Below are 17,889 nucleotides of genomic sequence, written 5' to 3'. Positions count from 1 at the left end.
CTCATGTTTTCTTTTACTTTCTTCAATACATGAAATACATCATAATATCTTTTAATATCCTTTTCATTAATTCCATTATTTCTACCATATCTGAGACTGTTTTTGTTGATTAGTTTTTCTCATTACATATCATATTTTCTGGGGTTTTTACATGCATGGTAATTGTTTATTACATAACGAATATTGTGTATCTTACCTTGATGGGTACTGAATATTTAAAAATATCCTTTGTATTTTTTAACATTCTGAGATACATTTAAGTTATTTGGGAATAGTTGGATCTTTTTGAGGTTTTTGTTTAAGCTTTCTTGTATAGGATCAGAAAAACTTTTATTATAGGGCCAATTTTTCACCATAAAGGGCAATACTTTGGAGTAGTCTACCTAGTGCCCCGTGTATTGCAAGGTGTCCATCCTGACTTGTGGTCTCATGAACCCTTTTGGGCCTTGTATAATCTTTAGGGACGAGTTCACCTGTTCCTTTTCAGTACTTCTTTTTCTGACCTCAGGTAGAAATGCCTTCCATGCATTATGAGACATTTCCATGTTTCTGTCTCTTCAAATATTTCTAAGTTAATTTTATTTATTTTATTGATGTGTAGTATACCAAAATGTTCTTAATGTCATTATTCATATCTGCCGACATGTTCATTATTTGGATTTTTTATTTCAACCAAAAATAGAGTGTGATGTCTGGGGTTGATGTTTCTGCTCTGTGTAGCATTCTGCTCCGATGTTGTCTATCACATCTTGTTATGGTTCCTGTCAGGTGAAACATTCACCATTATCATGCTCATAAAGTTTCTTGGATGAAAGTCTAAAAGCTAAACATTGCCCTGGTTAAAAAAAAAAATGAAACATATATATTAAGTGTTCAGTCTCATTTTTACATACTTTCTATTTACAATATCAATGTTACTTTTTCTCAAAATCAGATTTTAATTTTCAGTACTTCACACTATCATTGACAAAATTCTTCATGTGTAGTAAGAATATCTGATGAGTGCTAATAATTTTATTTTTTACATTCTTTTACATTCTCATTTTTAATGTTGCAAAATCTTTGGAGACAAAAAAAATAGGCAAAGTTTATATTCTCTCTCAATAAAATAAATAGAGTCTAGTGATTTCTGTGTGTTTTACCATTTATCATTTGCCAGAATTTTGTATGCAATATTTTTGAAGAAGTCCTACTTGTATGATCTCTGGACAGTTAACTGACATTACTAAGTCAGTAACGTTTTTAGCTGGTGTATTTAAGTTTGGGTAGGTGACTGGGGGTTTGTGTGGTAACCAGAAACTTCAGTGGTAAAACAATTAGCGCCTTTCCGCTCTCTTTTGTGCAGTACCAGAGATGCAGAGTGTGGGACAGGCTGCATGAAGAGCACATCAACGCGGGACGGACGGTGCAGGTAAGGCTGTTTCCCGTGAGTCGGTATGAAAAGCTTCAGAACATGTTGCTGGAATGAATACTCTTGTGGCTGAATCCTTTTGTGCATATGTATAACTAATTTCTTAAGGATTCATTTTTACTGGGAATTACTGAATCAAATTCCATATTTTTAAGATTGTGGATCATCTTACTAACATTTCCTCCAGAAATGATGTATCAACTTACATTCTCGCAATCATGGCATTTTCCAAAAACCTACCAACATTAATATTACCAATTTCTCCATTTTCTGCTAATTAATAGATTAAAAGAATGTTGCTTTTATTGTTTTACTCTGGATTTTTTCTTTTATTGCTGTGACATGTGAAAGGCTTTGTTAATACATGCTTTGGATGGTAATATTTCATAGTAAATTTACAAAAACTTCCTGTTCGTGTCCCTTGCTTATCTTATCTTATGTTGTCTTTTGCAAGAGTTCCTTTTAATTTGAAGATATTGATCTTCTCTTTGTAATATTTTGTTTATCTTTTCAAAGAACCAGCTCCTGGATTTATTGATCCTTACAATTGTGCTTTTAGTCTCTATGTCATTTAATTCTGCTCTGATCTTGGTTATTTCCTTCCTTCTACTTGCTCTGGGCTGTCTTTGTTGTTGTTCCTCAAATTCTTGTAGGCATAGGCTTAGGGTGTTTGTTTGAAATGTTTCTATCTTTTTTAGGTAGGCCTGCATTGCTATGAACTTCCCTCTCAGGACTGCCTTTGCTGTGTCCCATAAGTTTTGGGTTGTTGTGAATTCATTTCATTTGTTTCCAGAAATGTTTTGATTTCTTCCTTGATCTCATTTTTGACCCATTCATTGTTTAACAGCATGCTATTCAATCTCCATGAGTTTGAGTGTTTTTGAGTTTTTTCCTTGAGATTGGTTTCTAGTTTCAGTCCCTTGTGTTCAGAGAAAATGCTTGATATGACTTCAGTTTTCTTGAACTTGTTGAGGCTTGCTTTGTGTCCTATCATGTGGTCTATCTTTGAAAATGTTCCATGTGCATTTGAAAATAATGTGTATTTTGCTTCTTCGGGATGAAAGGCTCTATAGATATCAGTTAAGTTCATTTCATCTAGGACACTGTTCAATGCTGCGCTATCTTTGTTGATATTTTGTTTGGAAGATCTATCCATTTTGACAGTGTGGTGTTAAAATCCCCTACTATAATTGTGTTGCTGTCAATATCTATCTTGAAGTCCTCCAAGATTGTCTTCATGTATTTGGGTGCTCCTATGTTGGGTGCATATATGTTTACAATGTTTATGTCTTCTTGGTGGATTCTTCCTTTGAGTATTATGAAGTGACCTTCTGGGTCTCTCTTTATGGCCATTTTTTTGAAGTCTATTTTGTCTGATATGAGTATTGCTACCCCAGCTTTTCTTTCCTGTCCATTTGCTTGGAAAATTTATTTCCAGCCCTTCACTTTCAGTCTGTGTAGGTCTTTTGTCCTGAGGTGGGTCTCTTGTAGGCAGCATATGTGTGGGTCATACTTTCTTATCCATTCAGCTATTCTGTGTCTTTTGATTGGATCATTTAATCCATTTACATTAAAGGTTATTATTGATAAGTACTTATTCATTGCCATTTTTTCATACCTGTGTTGTTCTCTCTCTCACTCTTCCTTCCTTTTCTTAAAGCCATCCCTTTAGCATCTCTTGCAGAACTGGTTTGGTGGAGGTGTTTTCTTTTAGACTTCTTTTTTCTGGGAAGCTCCTCATTTGGCCTTCCATCTTAATTGAGAGCCTTGCTGGGTAAAGTAGCTTTGGTTGCAGGACTCTGGTTCTCATTAATTGGAATATTTCTTGCCATTCTCTTCTGGCTTGGAGCGTTTCCATTGGGAAGTCAGTTGCTAACCTTATTGGGGCTCCCTTGTATGTTACTTCCTGTTTCTCCCTTGCTGCCTTTAAGATCCTCTCTTTGTCTTGGAATTTTGCCATTTTAATTATGATGTGTCTTGAAGTGGGCCTCTTTGGGTTCCTCTTGCTTGGGACTGTGTGTGTTTCCTGGATTTGTGTGACTTTTTCTCTCATCAAATTAGGGAAGTTTTCCATCATTACTTTTTCAAACAGGTTTTCTATCCCTTGCTCTTCTTCTCCTTCCGGTATCCTTATTATACAGATATTACTATGTTTCATGTTGTCTTACAGCTCCCTTACCACCTCTTCATTCTCTCTGAGTCTCTTTTCCTTCTCTTTGTCCTTCTGGGTGTTTTTTTCTACCTTGTCCTCCAGCTCACTGATTTGATCCTCTGCTTCATCCAACCTGCTTGTAATTCCTTCCAATGTGTTTTTTATTTCTGAGATTTTATTGTTCATTTCTTTATGGGTTTTGTTTATCATTTCTATTTCCTTTTTCATGCTGATGTAGTTCTCACTCAGTTGCTTGTAGTTGTCTGTGAGCTCCTTGAGCATATTTATAGCCATTATTTTGAATTCTGTATCTGATAGTTTGGTTACCTCCATTTCATTTGGCTCTTTTAGTGGGGAGCCTTCCATTCCTTTTGATTGCATGTTCTTTTTTTGTCTCCCCATTTTAGGTGACTCTTTTTGTTTGTTTCTGTGCCTCCTGATATTTTGCTTTGCTAGCTGTCTTTGTAGGGTGAACTTCTATGGTAGGAATTCTATGGGATTCAGTGGTGTGGTCCCTTTGATCTCCTTGTCTGGACACTCTAGGTTTGCCCTTTCTTCTGTTTGTGTGGGCTCTCCTGCTGCACTTGGGTTTGTACCTTTTGGTGGTTCCTTTGTTAGTGGTTTTTCTCCTCCAGCAGGTATACTGACTTTTGCAGCTTCCACCTATTCTTGTAGGCAAAATGGATTAAGACAGCGAGAGAGTATTTTATGGGGTCTAAAACACCAGCAAGTAGAGAAGTGATAGGAGACTCTTTGGATAAGTATAGCATTAACTGTGATATTTCACCCAGCTAGCCACTTTTTATAAAAGGTGAAAGAGAAATAAGACTTTTATTTAGAGGGGAGGAGGATTATGAGCTGAATCCAGAAAACAGGGCACTTGTGCAAGGTTAGATGATGAGATACAGTGAGAGTAAGGAATAGAAAGTAGGCGCAGTGTGAGAGAGAATAGAGTGAACCATAATAATAAAAGTGCTCAGGATTGAAGTGAAGTGGACTAAGATCAGGGAGGGTTGCTGTGCAGTATGTACAATTGTGTGGAACAACAATTATTTGCAACAGTACTGGAACTACAATAACATGACAAGAAATGTATGATTTGGATAACCAGAACTGAAAGCACCCGGGCAAGAGTTGTGTGTTATTGGAACACCGGTGAAGTCAAAGAAGGAAAATTAAAATACAATACAGAGAGAATAAGGAAAACCAGTCAAACAATGCAATTAAACAAAGAAATAAAACAAGGAAAACTAAACATAAGGAAGAGAAATAAAAAAATACTAATAAAATAAAAGTGGTAAAAATAATGAAAAGATAATAATAATACACATAAACAATAAAATGCCAGCTCTATGGGATAGCAAAGTGACATTTGTCTCAGTTTCTCAGTTTTGGGGGGGTTAGTCTTGTGCTCCCCCTTTCGATCTGTCTCTGGACCCTTAGTAACTCCATGTCTTATTGTCTCACTTGGGGGAAGAAAAAAAAAGGAAAAAAAAGAGAGAGGATCCAAAAAGAAAAAAAAATAAGAAGCTTCCTGCTGACCTTAAACTTGTTCAGTGAGTTCTGCAGGTCTTCCTAGATGCCACAGGAAGCGGGGGTTGGGTGTCCCTTATCTCCTTTCCTATGGTTTTGAGAGGCTGGGGACCAGGTCTGGGTCACAATTTCCAGGCCTCTGCTGGCCCAGGTCCTCCCTGAGCTGCGAGGCTCAAATCAGCCACTCAGTCTTGTGGGTGCCCAGCATGAGTGAATCTCAGGCGCAGAGCTGGGGACAAGCTGGGTGTGCATGGGTCTGCTCAACTGCTGTCTCTGGGCGGGTGCAGCCGAAATCCCGCCCCCCCCCTCCCCCTCGGAGGAGCCAGCCGCTGCTGGAGAGCTCCTTACAAGCTGCCCGCTGTCCTTAACTAGCGCAGGTCTGTTCCCACAGCCCTCCAGCCAGTCGGGAGACTACCCAAGCCAGGGTCCCATGCAGCCCAACTCCTACTTTCTCCAGGTGTCACCCCGCACCCCGATTTCTCTGGTGCCAGCGTCCACAGTCCAGTGGATTTGTACCGCCTCTGTGTGTCTCCCACTTCGTCTCTACCCACCCCCCCTGCGCATTCCAGCACCCAGGTCCCTCCTGGTGCCGGGCTTCCCTCCCTGCTCTGGTTGGGGAGGGAGCTGGTGCTCTGACTCTCCTCCCTGTATCCTACAGCAGGCACTGGCCGGGGGCCACAGCAGCCTTGGTCCCGGCCCAGATCCCAGGGACCTTACTGTCCCAGCGCACTCTCCTCACTGTCTGTTTTTCAATGTCCTCTGCAATTTTTTGCCTCCAAACTTCATATAAGCTGGGATTCCATTCGCTGTTCATGATGGGCACAGGGAGAACTGGGCTCCACACCCACCTACCTCGCTGCCATCTTCTGCCACTCTCTGTAATATATTGAATTAATACAGCATTGCAGTTATTCTTTGCTATTTACTGGCTTTTTAATAAATAAACTTTAATTATTATTAATTAATTTTAAAAAATCATATATTTATATAGTTAAAAGCCAAATAAAATGAAAAGGCTTATAAAAACCCTCCCCTTAGCCATCTTCAAGTACTACTTGCAAGAAACCACTTTTAATCCTTTTGGTCATTTCCCCTGGTTTTTAGAATAAATTCCTACATACCATGTGGAGGCGGGTGCAGGCATGATCTCTTCACATCTTGCCATAACAGGTGGAGACCCAGCTTTTCCACCTTGCTCTTTTATGTCCCTTCCCCTTATATAATTACATATAACTTTTGTTTAAATTGGTTATTAGTATCTCATTATTTGATTATAAAGCTAAAGTTTCTTGCTAAACCAAATTAGTGAAATATAGCACAGCCTCTGTTTTTTTTCAAGTTAATAATTGCCTTGCTCTTTATGCCTGGCCTTCTGTAGATTTGTAGTTTTCTTTCCCCTCAATGCTGCACATCTCCGCTATGTACTATCAATAATTTATTTTTCATGTGCTCAAATACATCACTTCTATGCTTTATCCTGAGGGCTCTCTTCGGAAGCCCTTCTTTCCCAGTTCCAGTCGGGATTTACTCTCTAGGCTTGTTGCACAGCCAATATCCTGGAACTTCCCAAGCTGTTCTGTGTTGGGTCCCTGTTTTCCTTAATATCATGTCTTCTTTCTTTTTGGTTTACTCCATAGTTTTATTAGAGTACATCTTTCAGTAGCTCTGTAAATAAAGGAATCTTGAGGTTAAAATTTGCAGTTATTATGTGACTGAAAAATACCTTTATTCTCCCCTCGTGTATGATGGCTAGTTTTAATAGGTATAGAATTCTAATTGGAATTCTTTTGCAATTATGAAGGCGTTCTAGGCTTCCTAGTTTAGTGTCGCTTTTAAAAATGTCTATATGGTACTACAAGGCTATAGTAATCAAATAGCATGGTATTGGCATAAAAACAGACATATAAATCAATGCAACAGACTAGAGAGCCCCCAGATAAACCAATGTCTATAAAGTCAATTAATATTTTACAAAGTGGGAAAGAACATAAAATAGGTTAAAGACAGTCTATTCAATAAACGGTATTGGGAAAAATGGACAGATACATGCAACAAAAATTAAACTAGACCACCTTCTTACACCATATAAAAAATAAATTCAAAATAGATTAAGTACTTTCGTTGTAACACTTGAAACCATAAAACTCTTAGAAAAAAACATAGGTAATATGACCTTTCAAATTTCTCTTAGAGATATATTTTTTTCTGATATACTTGGGCAAGGAAAACAAAAGAAAAAATTAACAAATGAGAGTACGTCAGACTAAAAATTTTTTCACAGCAAAGGAAATCATCAACAAAACCAAAAGACAACCTACTGAATGGGAGAAGATATTTGTCAATGATACATCAGATAAGGGGTTACTCGCCAAAATTCATAAAGAACTCATACAACTAAACACCAAAAAACCACACAGGATGATGCTCTAATCAACTCAGCCACCCGGCCAGGGCCGTAACACACCGCTATTTTGAATACCTCGAAGAAGGAAAAGGTGGTGCCAGCTAAGAATGACAGAATGTCTTTTATCATGTGTTGTAAGGTGAATTCCAGTTTCAGAGATGTTAAAATGTGGAAAGGATACTGTGTCCTAAAATTGATGAAATAAAACATTTAGAAAGCTTCTACCCTTCTACTTGACTTCCATCTTTTCCCAGTCTATTCCTTCTATTTCGTGTGTTCTGTTTTCCCAGTGTTGTTCTTTAGGGACGGCTGAGATCTTACCCCCTTAATGAAGCCTGTCCAGATACAACGAGATGTTCCACGTGTCCTCTGAGTACATTTCTTACGCCCCTTTCAGTTGTGAATATTTCTCCTTAATAGGGAACTTAAAGCAAAATAGGAGTTAAGTAGTTCTACTGTCTCTGCATCATCTGTTAACATTACGCCATCTGCCCCAAGCAGTGGGCCTAAAACTTCTTTCCTGTTCTTCTTGCTCTGCATGTATTTCTTAAATCCTTTTTATTGTTCTTGACATGTTTCACCAGCCCCCGCTCGTTCTGGGCTCTCACATTACTTACATGATTCTCATTTCATGCCATTCTTTTGTATTCATCCTTGTTCCCATGCCTTTCTTTTCATTCCTTTTTTTCTAAGTCTCTTAAAATTCTGAACTTATCACAGCGTGCTTTACACAGCTATATTGGATTTTTGAGATGCCACTTTTTTTTCTTTCTTATCAGATTAACATTTTTTCATTGTCATAATTTCAGTTTTTAGAAACTCTCTCTCTTCTAGAAAAGATCCTATTGCAGTATAATTTCTGCCATTAGCATCATACAACTATTTTCTCTACATTTGATTCACTTCCCTAAATTATCACTGTTTTCAGTATTCCTTGTGGTAAGTGTTATGAATTCCAAGACAGCATGCCTGCTCTCTCTCCTGGGTTTCATGCCCATTTCGTTATTTTATGCTTGTATGTCAGAATGAATTCCTAAAAGGTCCTTCCTTTTATTACTTTTCCAACTCATGGAAGGTGAAATGTTTCATATGCTAGCACTTAAATTACGCCTTCCTAGGGAAGAATCCTAGCTAGTTTTCTGATAGCTGGAGATCCCTATTCTTGGACCACTGCTTTGCCCCTTTGTGGAAAATAATAAAGCATTCATTCATTTACTAGATTTAATTGAATCAAACCCTATATCAGGGATCAGACACAGCCTTGAGGATACAATGGTGCAGAAAGTAGGCATAGACCCTGTTCCTACAAGTCTTGGAGTCTAGTCGAATGAATAAATTAATACATTTTATCCAGCAAGGTGGCACCTAATATACTTCCACAATGAGATTGCTACTCAATTCACCCCTACCCAAATGCTATCAAACTTGTTTCTGTGCTGAGATTAACCAATCATACAAGTTAGTATAATTTTATTTTCTAAAAATATTGTTAAAACTTTTTACTATGAAATATAACATGTTATAAAATACATAAAACATAAATATACACCTAAAGAAATTATACTGTGAATTTCATGCAACCACTACTCAAATCAAGAAATAATCACCAGCATTCAAGAAGCCTTTCCCATTATAACTACCTCTTTCCCCTTGGAACTAATCACTAGTTTGATTTATATGGTAACTACTTCCTAGCTTTTCTGCATAGTTTTACCATACAAACGTATCATTAAAACTATAGTTCAGTTTATTTTTGAACATTACATGAATTGACTTAAACAGAATATATCTTTTGTTTCTGGCTTTTGTTGTCCACAGCAGTGGTTCATTCAATTTCTTTGCTGTATATGTCTCATTTTGTGAGTTTATATCATAGTGTACCCATCCTAGTGAGGGATGTTTGGGTGTTTTCAGTTTTGTTAGCATTCTTGGATATTTTTACTGGTACACATGTGCACACATTCCTGTTGAGTAGTATTCCTTGGGCAGGAATTCCTGGTTCACCAGCATCCTTATTTTCAACCTTAGTGATGCCCAACTATTTTCCAAGATAGTTGTACTAATTTTACGCTCCTTCCACCAGTGAATGTGAGTCCCTTTGGGTGCCAGATTCTCGCCAATATTTGATAAAGTCACACTTTAATTTTAGCTGTTTAGTACATAGCTAATTTTGGTTTAATTTTCCAAATTAAGGAATCACACATCCAAGAGATAGTGGTGTGTTGGAAACAGTATTTTTTCAGGGTTTGAGACCCAGGTTGTAGTCCCGATTCTGCCATGGTGTTCACCTGGGCTCCAGTTTCCTTCCTGTGAAACCATGAGGCTGGATTCTGTGGGCAAACAGGCTTCTGAAGGGTCTACAGTGTTCACACACTGACGCTCGCACTGATCTGTAGCTCATGCATCTTCAGGTCCCGGCTCCCATTGGAATGGCGAGAGTGCACACGCGGTTAGAGGAAGCTGAGAGGCGTGGTAGGGTGGAGGCACATGTTTCTGATTCACCCAGGAAGTCTTACAGGATACCTTAGGTTGTAGGGAAACTGTATTTTCAGAATTGGCTGTAATTTTACTAAAATAAAATGGATATTTTAGCTTGTATTAAGATGCCATAAACATAGGAATTATGCTTATAGTTTAATGGAAAGGATGCTGAACTTTTAAGAATACTTGGATTTTAACCTTAGTTTTGCTGCTATATAATTAAATAAATTTGGAACTACTTTTTAACAATTTATCTATATGTAATAATGTGGAATGTAGTAATATGGAATGTAACACCTCACTCAAGAGTATGCTCTTCAGAAATTAAAGAAATTAATACTTTTCTCCTGTCCACTATATAGGATTTGCATTAGTGCCTTTGTGGGGAAAATGGGTACTCATTTTGGTGTAGTATGAACTGGTAGGTTACAGCCGTTGGGGGGAAAAGCTGATAACAGCTATTGAAATAATGCACATTCTTCTTTGAGTACTCTTACTTTTGAGAATCATATCTACAAAATATAGTATAATAATACTTGTTACAATACTATTATATACTGTTGTAGTATCAGGGTTTATATTCAAGAATATTTGTTTCATAGTTTGTGATAACCAAAAACTGGAAACAGTGCCTATTGATCCCTGGGGGAGTGTTTGAGTGAACTGTCCTCCCTTCACATTATGGAATATGGTAGAACTCTTGACCAGGAGAGATACTCACGGATACACTGTCAAGTTGGGGTGGGGAATGACAAATCACAATTGACTGTGCAAAATGTAACCCATTTTATCTGTAAAAAATGGCTAGGTATGTGAGCGTTGGCATGAGTAATGAAAAATGTGGGTTAAGAGAGATGGCGGGATTGGTGAAGTGGGAAAATCACTAAATTTTTCTCAACATGTTTTCTCGATATGCAGTGTTTGATATATTATGAAGAGCATTTGTTACCTTCACAATAGTCATATTTAATGAAGGAAAAACATTAAATAAATCAAAGTATGAGGGTGTGAGTGCTAAATAAGCTGGTTTTGGCCAGAGACATGAAAAATAGAAAAGTATTCATACATTTTATTGTACAGATTACTTGTAATCATTTCCATTCATAACTATTAACCAGATTACCTCTCAAAATAAAGACATTTTATACTAAGTTATATGGTGGCTTTAATGATTTTTTTTTTTTAACAGCAACTCCGCTCCAATATCCGAGAAATGGAGAAGCTGTGTTTGAAAGTCCGCAAGGATGACCTGGGACTTCTGAAGAGAATGATAGATCCCGTTAAAGAAGAAGCATCAGCAGCAACAACAGAATTCCTCCAACTCCACCTGGAATCTGTAGAAGAACTGAAGAAACAATTTAATGATGAAGAAACCTTGTTACAGCCTTCTTTGACCAGATCTGTGACTGTCGGTGGTAATGTACCAGTCTTATTCTTGATCATAGTGACGCAGTTGATCAAAGTTCACCTCCTTGCACCTCCTGTTCCAGTATGCTGAACTCTTAGACCCCAAGTGTACCTGGAAATGCATAGCCTAGAAGTTTCGCAGGATAAAAATGTTGAGGCCATGCTGTATAAATCGGAACTTCAGGCCTTTAAGTACCTATTTGTCTATATATTGAAAATAAATTTTAAAGTATTTCCTAAGGAGAATATCGTGCTTGTCTACCGAGTAGTCTTCCCTCGTCTCCGGTGCAAGCGCAGCCTAGTCAGTCGTGTCTCCTTCCCAGGCGTTCGGATTTTCACAGCGGGTGTTAGAGCCGTCTCCCAGCTCAGCTTCCGAGATCCCACTGACAGCATTAAGAGCAGCCTGCACTGGAGGTCACGTCATCAACTTTTATGAAGTGATACCCTGAGAAACAGCCCAGTGAAACTTCTCATCGTGTCTCTACTAAGGATGTAACTGATCATTGTTGAGTGTATTATAGTAATATCTTCATAAGGAACCCTGAAAAAAATTCTTAGTTTAATGCATAGTAGTACCTACTTCAGAGAAAATGGCCTTTTTTTTTTTTTTTAAATGAGTATTGACTGGCAGCACTGATAAGTTTTCTCTACTAGTAAGCTTAAATCCAAATTTTTTAACTATTCAAAGCCAAATTTTTAAACTATACTGGCTTTATTTTGTAGTTGCTGCCTTTTCTTGTTTTAGGGATTTCCTTTTTGTGTTCTAGAGTTTCTTTTTAATCTTTTGTTTATACCATCTTTTTACCTTTTATATATGTTCTAAGCTGCTTAAGCCTTTATGGAAAAGGTGGAGTATACATAAGTTACAAGTTAGCATAGAATCTGACAGATGCTACAGCTGCCTAGTTCCCCCTTTTCCTTCACCCAGGAGGCTGCCAATTATTTTTAACCTTATATTGTCAGTGCCAGTAACCCAGTATTTTACAAGGAAACAGAAAAAAATTAGAAGAAACATTTAGGCCACCGTCCTGAGTTTCTGCAATCTTGCTTTGATTGTACCCTTGGTACCTCGCACATAGTGCACAGTGCTTGGCACATAGGGGACCATTAGTGTTTTCTAAATACTACTCCTAAATATAAATGAGTAAATTCCTTGTTAGAGACAGTTTGTAATTTCAGATGTGCTACGGTCATGTCACTGTGCGTACCCAGGCCCTCGCCTGGTGTTTTGGGAAGAAGGGAATGTCAGCACTGAGCCCTTAGTTGAAGAGTGTTTGGGAAGAACGCTTTTGATAGTGTGTGGTTACTGTTTACATTATTTTGTTCATATGTAATTATCACCACCGTACTGATGGAGCTTAATGCTGTTTTTATCACTTAGTGCAAATTGATACTTTGTGTGCATGTGTGGAGAAACTGGGTGTTAGACTTCCATGTGACTAAGGGGCCGTCTCGCCCACCCAGACATTCTGACCGCTGTGTGGCCGCAGCACGAGTGAGCACGTGCTGGTTTTTCTGGACAGCATTGCTGGCTCCAGTCTCTGGCTCTGTGGCTTTGAATTGCCCATCACCAGCAAACAAAAATTTCAGTTCTGTCTGCGACCTTTCTTACAATGTGATACTGTTCTAATGCATGCTTTAGTTTTTATTTTATTATTGCATTATTGGTGTTTCTAACAGCAGGACTGTTTGGGCTCAACAAATTGGGCTCATGTATCATCTGAGGAATTGGGTGATTATTAGAAGGAGGCAGTTTACCCAGTTTGCTGGCAGTTAACTTTCCCCAGAAGAAGCTGACTGGTATTAAAAAACGTTGGCAGAATTTGGGAAGCACATATACAGGGGAAATGAAAAAGAGAGGAGCAGAGCCAGAGGACAAGGGAGGAGAAATACCAGATGAAATTCATCTTCCAACTGTCTTGATTCTCAGACTTCTCAATTCATGGGACACCAAATTGGCCTAAGACCTGACCCCTAGAGCCCTAGGAGAAACTACAGAATTAAATCTCTGCAGGCAGTGCTGCTTTCATCGCAGTCATTCCATTCATAAAATCAAATACCTAAGTTACACCTGAAACACTGTTAGAATTTCAGATTCTGAACGGTCTGCCGGTCGGACTGCACTTTGACTTTGAATCCATTGCCAACGTTAAGCAGTTAAATTAACTGGCTCACCAAGTGCCTGAGTTTTTTACCAAATATGAGGTTTTCTACTAGGTTGCCTTAAATTCTGAAACATTATTTAAAAATGATTGAGAGGGTGGGAGGAGAAGAATGTGAAATGAAAGCACTAATTTACATGAGAGTTTAGCAGTGGGGTAGGAATTGGATTTGCTCCACGTTGGTCTTCTTTTAGCTATAGAATCTCTTCTGTCATTCTACATGTTTTTATCACGTGTTCTCTGGTTTTTCTTTATTTTTGCTTCAGATACTCATTATAGTAGTGACAGCCTATACAGAAAAAAAAAGTGTGTTTGATTTGCATAGAAGTGTCTTAAAATACTTTTTCCTTTAGAAATTCAGTCTGATTCTAAATAAATTGGTTGGAAACATCAGCAGAGATTCAGGAGCAATGTTGCCACATTTCCATGAGTGAGATCAAAATGCAAAAATAGTTTTCATTTAGATAGAAGTAACAAGTAGAATAGGGTGTTTTATGTTCCCTGGAGAGTGAAAGAAGCTTATTAAGCTTAGGGAAAACCTGTGATGATTTTGCTGTTTCTTTTGTCCAGCTTCTGAGAGTTCCTCGAGCAAATCTCTGCCAATCTTGCTTGATTTGAGAAACGCCCGACTGTCTTATTTGCGTGTCATTTCGCTTTTAGCGCGGTCGCTTCCCACCGAGGGAGGCGGGGGAGGGGGGTGCCCTACAGATTTGATTTGTGTTTAGCAAGGAGCATCAAGTCATACAGAGCGAGTCCCTGTGCCTCTCCGTCGCTGTCTTTTCTCACTCCTCATCCAGCACACAACTTCACCCACCCAGTAGGAACAGAATCTTGTTACATTTTAAACAAATATTCACAAAAGAAAAGAATCCAATCTTAAAACTTCTGGGAACTGCAGACCAGCATATTGAATTTGATGAAATATTAGATTTTATCACTGGTATGTGTGTGTGTGTGTATGTGTGTGTGTGTGTGTGTGTGTGTGTGTGTGTATATATATATATATATATATATATGCTGAACCGTTTTGTAAAACATGGAGGTGTTTCTTGTATACTATTCAGAAGATGTGTTTTCAATTGGTCTTAATTTTCTCTAAAATCCTCCTTTGCCACTAAGCGAAGGCATTTCTTAGAAGTCATTTTATTTTAATAGATGGGTTTATGTAGATGATCGGTAAATTAATTTCATTATTTTAAAGCTGTCAGAACATGAAAAAATTCAGGAAATGTTTTGGAATTAATTTAGATTTCTAATGACACTTTTTCTAATGCAGTAAAGTTTAGTGGAAATTCTTTATATATTGTGTTGTAGTTATTAGTAAAGTTACTGCTCCCCACAAAGTATGGAGAAAGAAAGAAAGGGGAGTGGGGGGAGAGGGAGCCAGTGAGTATGAATAAAATGGGTGAATGAATGGATGTTTAGATACATAGAGAGAAGGGAAAAGTCTCATGTCTATGTTACTAAGCCTATTTCTCACTTCACCTAAAAATATCTTAATGCTTATTTGAGTTTACAAGTCAATAATAAGGTTTTAAAACTGGAGTTTGAAAAGCAGCGGTGAGGTCTGTGCCCTTTACACTCGCAGTTGTTTGCACGTGGCTAGAACTAGCTGAGGTCACTGTGTCGTATAAAACAAGAGCGATTTTGGCGTGTGTGGACAGAAGAGTTCTTGAGCCTTATTTCCTGCAGCTATAACCTGTGACAGTGTTTTGCCTTCTCATGTCTGTAGCAATCTGTAAAAGTTCAAAGTTAGTGGATGATCCCCGAAGTACAGATTTATAATACAAGCTAGGCTAAATGAATTATGAAAGTTGCAGAAATTAAAGGGTTTTATTTCTTAATTATTAGTCGTACCTTGAAATGATTAGTGATGTTCAGTCTTGTAAGTTTACAGCAGGATTTTCCATGGAAGAGAACAGATTTCTTTGTAAGACTTCATTTTGAACTAAGATGTGTATACAGTTTGGTTTCAAGTAAAATGTAAATGACTTGAACATTTATTATTTTTTACTGAGAGAAATCTTTCATGTTTGCCTCAAATGTCAAACAGTTCCCATCCCTTCATTTTAGATCAAGAATTTCTGTATGATAATTTCTCCTCATTTTGTTATATACCCTGGCAGAATTTATTTGAATCCTCTGCCTTAAAAAAATCTTCGGAGTGGCTGTTGTGTTTATAAAGTTATGCTTTACATTTGGTCTGTTAATAACCAAGTTAGTTATTCATCATGGTACTAAAGAAGTTGAAGTTCTTACAATAGGAATATTAAGTAGAAGAAAGGTCTTAGAGTAATTCATTTATCTTGACTGAAGTTAAAATGAAAGTGTCTTTAGTGAGATTAGGGCATGGGGTAAATAACTCTTAAGCATTTGTAAAGATCATAGAAAGCTTTTAAAATACTGGATACTTGCCATAATGTTGTAATGTAAAACTTATTCTGTATCTCACGTTTTTGCTCTTCCTCTGTGAAAGAAAATACATTCCCATAAGTTAAGATTAAAAATTAAAAGGACATGGTCAATTCTAATAAGCCCAGAAATTACTTTTTAGTCAGCTGACTATGCCCTTCCTAAACAATTTAAACAGTTTTTTTTCCCCTTGAGAGGTAAAACACTCGTGAATTTTGAAAGTAAACTAGTAATGCAGTTTTGTAAAATACCGTTCATTTATAGGCTAGGACGGGAAAAGAAATTGAGAAGTTGGACTTAGTGTTTTAATGACTTACTTTTAAGATTAGATCGGGTGTCACATGTCACTGTCATTTCACTGCTTACAACCTTTCGGGAGCTCTCCACTGCCTGCCAGGTGAAGTCCGGCCTTTGACTGGACCGCAAGGCCGCTTCTAACCATCCGTAATGTCTTACACTTGTAACTTGACACATTCTACTTTATGGTCTGGCAAGATCAAACTGCTGATTTTATGTTCAGCTATATTCTTTCTTGTTTCAGGGCCTTTTTCATGCTGGTCTTTCTACCTAGAATTCATATTCCTATCTTCTTTGCCTAGTAAGTTCATCTGTTTTAGGGAGCTGCCTCTAGATTGCACCCCAGCTTGGAGCTCACACAAGGCACTATGAGTATCTCCATCTATTTACTTAGGTGTTAATGAACTCTCTTCCTGTTTTAGGATTGTCTCTTTGTATGTCTAGCTGTTCTAGAATATAACTTCCTCGAGAGCAACTATTTTGCATTACATTTTCATCCCTGGTACCCAACACAGTACATAATGAGTGCCCAGAAAATTTTGAAGTGGTAGATGTTGTTTTAAGCTTGAAGTAAGGGGGACAAAGGAGAGTATGCCTTCAGATCTCCATGCATTTCTGCTGCCACCGTCCTAGAGCAGACCCTCCTCATTTTTGCACTGGACATATTGAAAACCCCCCCACCTGGCTTTTCACTCTCTAATTTTTTTACCTTTCAACTTCATCCTTAATCTGTTCTTCACCCCACAACTGGTCCCATTTTTACCCCTGAAGTCTGATATGGTGCCTGCAGCTTCGCAGTAGTCTCCTACTCCATTTACTAGTTCCACAGGGACCTCACAGGAAGACAAAATTCTTTACCGTAGTTTATGATGCCGTGAGTTACGTCACCCTCAGTTTCCAACCTCAACCTTGTTTTTCTCTTGTCGAAGAGTATGCCTCCGCTGTGCTGGACTCCTCTCAGTTCCCAGACCTGTACAGCATACTCTTCTCCGTGGTCTGAGCACTCTCTGCCTTTCCCTCCACTCTTGCCCCAGTTCACTTTCATAATTGCTGTTCATCCTCAGGCTTTAGCTTCAGAACCTTCTCGGGCCACTCTCTCCTCCACAAATCTGGGTTAACTATCTCTCTTCTGTGCTGGCATAGCATTCCATACTTACCCATACCACAGTTCTTACCAGACTCTACTGAACTCGCCTGTTAACACGTCTGTACCACACACTACATGGTAAGCTCCATTAATAACAGTAGCAGTAGTGATATCAGTAGGAATAACTGTTAACCACTTATATTGGGTTGGCCGAAAAGTCCATACGGTTTTTCCGTAAAATGAAAGACACATTTTTCATTTTCACAAACTACTTTATTGATTTGGATATTTTGAGTATGTTGGTTAGCTCCCATGCCGTATAATGTTGATTGTTCTCAGTTAATGTCTAGATTTGATCGCTATCAACTTCAACGGGTCTACCCAAGCATGGAGCATCGTCCAGCGAGACACCTCCAGCATTAAACTTCCCAAACCGCTCTTGACACATTCGATCACTCACAGCACCTTCTCCATGCACTGCACACATCGTTTTTTTTTTGCATTTCAGTTGTATTTTTACCTTTCTTGAAATAACAAAGCATA

The 17,889-nt window shown here is 38.1% G+C and overlaps 1 protein-coding gene across 2 annotated transcripts in view; it reads left to right on the top strand.

Moving 5' to 3' along the window:
- The window catches only part of STX17 (syntaxin 17), a 53,198-nt gene that overhangs the window by 20,210 nt on the left and 15,099 nt on the right, over positions 1-17,889 (top strand). For both annotated transcript variants that reach the window (XM_024560042.3, XM_024560043.4), the window contains exons 3-4: positions 1,346-1,411; positions 11,171-11,396. In XM_024560042.3, the coding sequence (XP_024415810.1) occupies positions 1,346-1,411; positions 11,171-11,396 (292 nt within the window). The remainder of the gene's footprint in view (positions 1-1,345; positions 1,412-11,170; positions 11,397-17,889) is intronic.

The sequence above is a fragment of the Desmodus rotundus genome, chromosome 1, assembly GCF_022682495.2.
Source record: "Desmodus rotundus isolate HL8 chromosome 1, HLdesRot8A.1, whole genome shotgun sequence".
In the NCBI taxonomy this organism is placed as follows: domain Eukaryota; kingdom Metazoa; phylum Chordata; class Mammalia; order Chiroptera; family Phyllostomidae; genus Desmodus; species Desmodus rotundus.
This window is presented reverse-complemented; position numbering and strand designations above follow the sequence as displayed.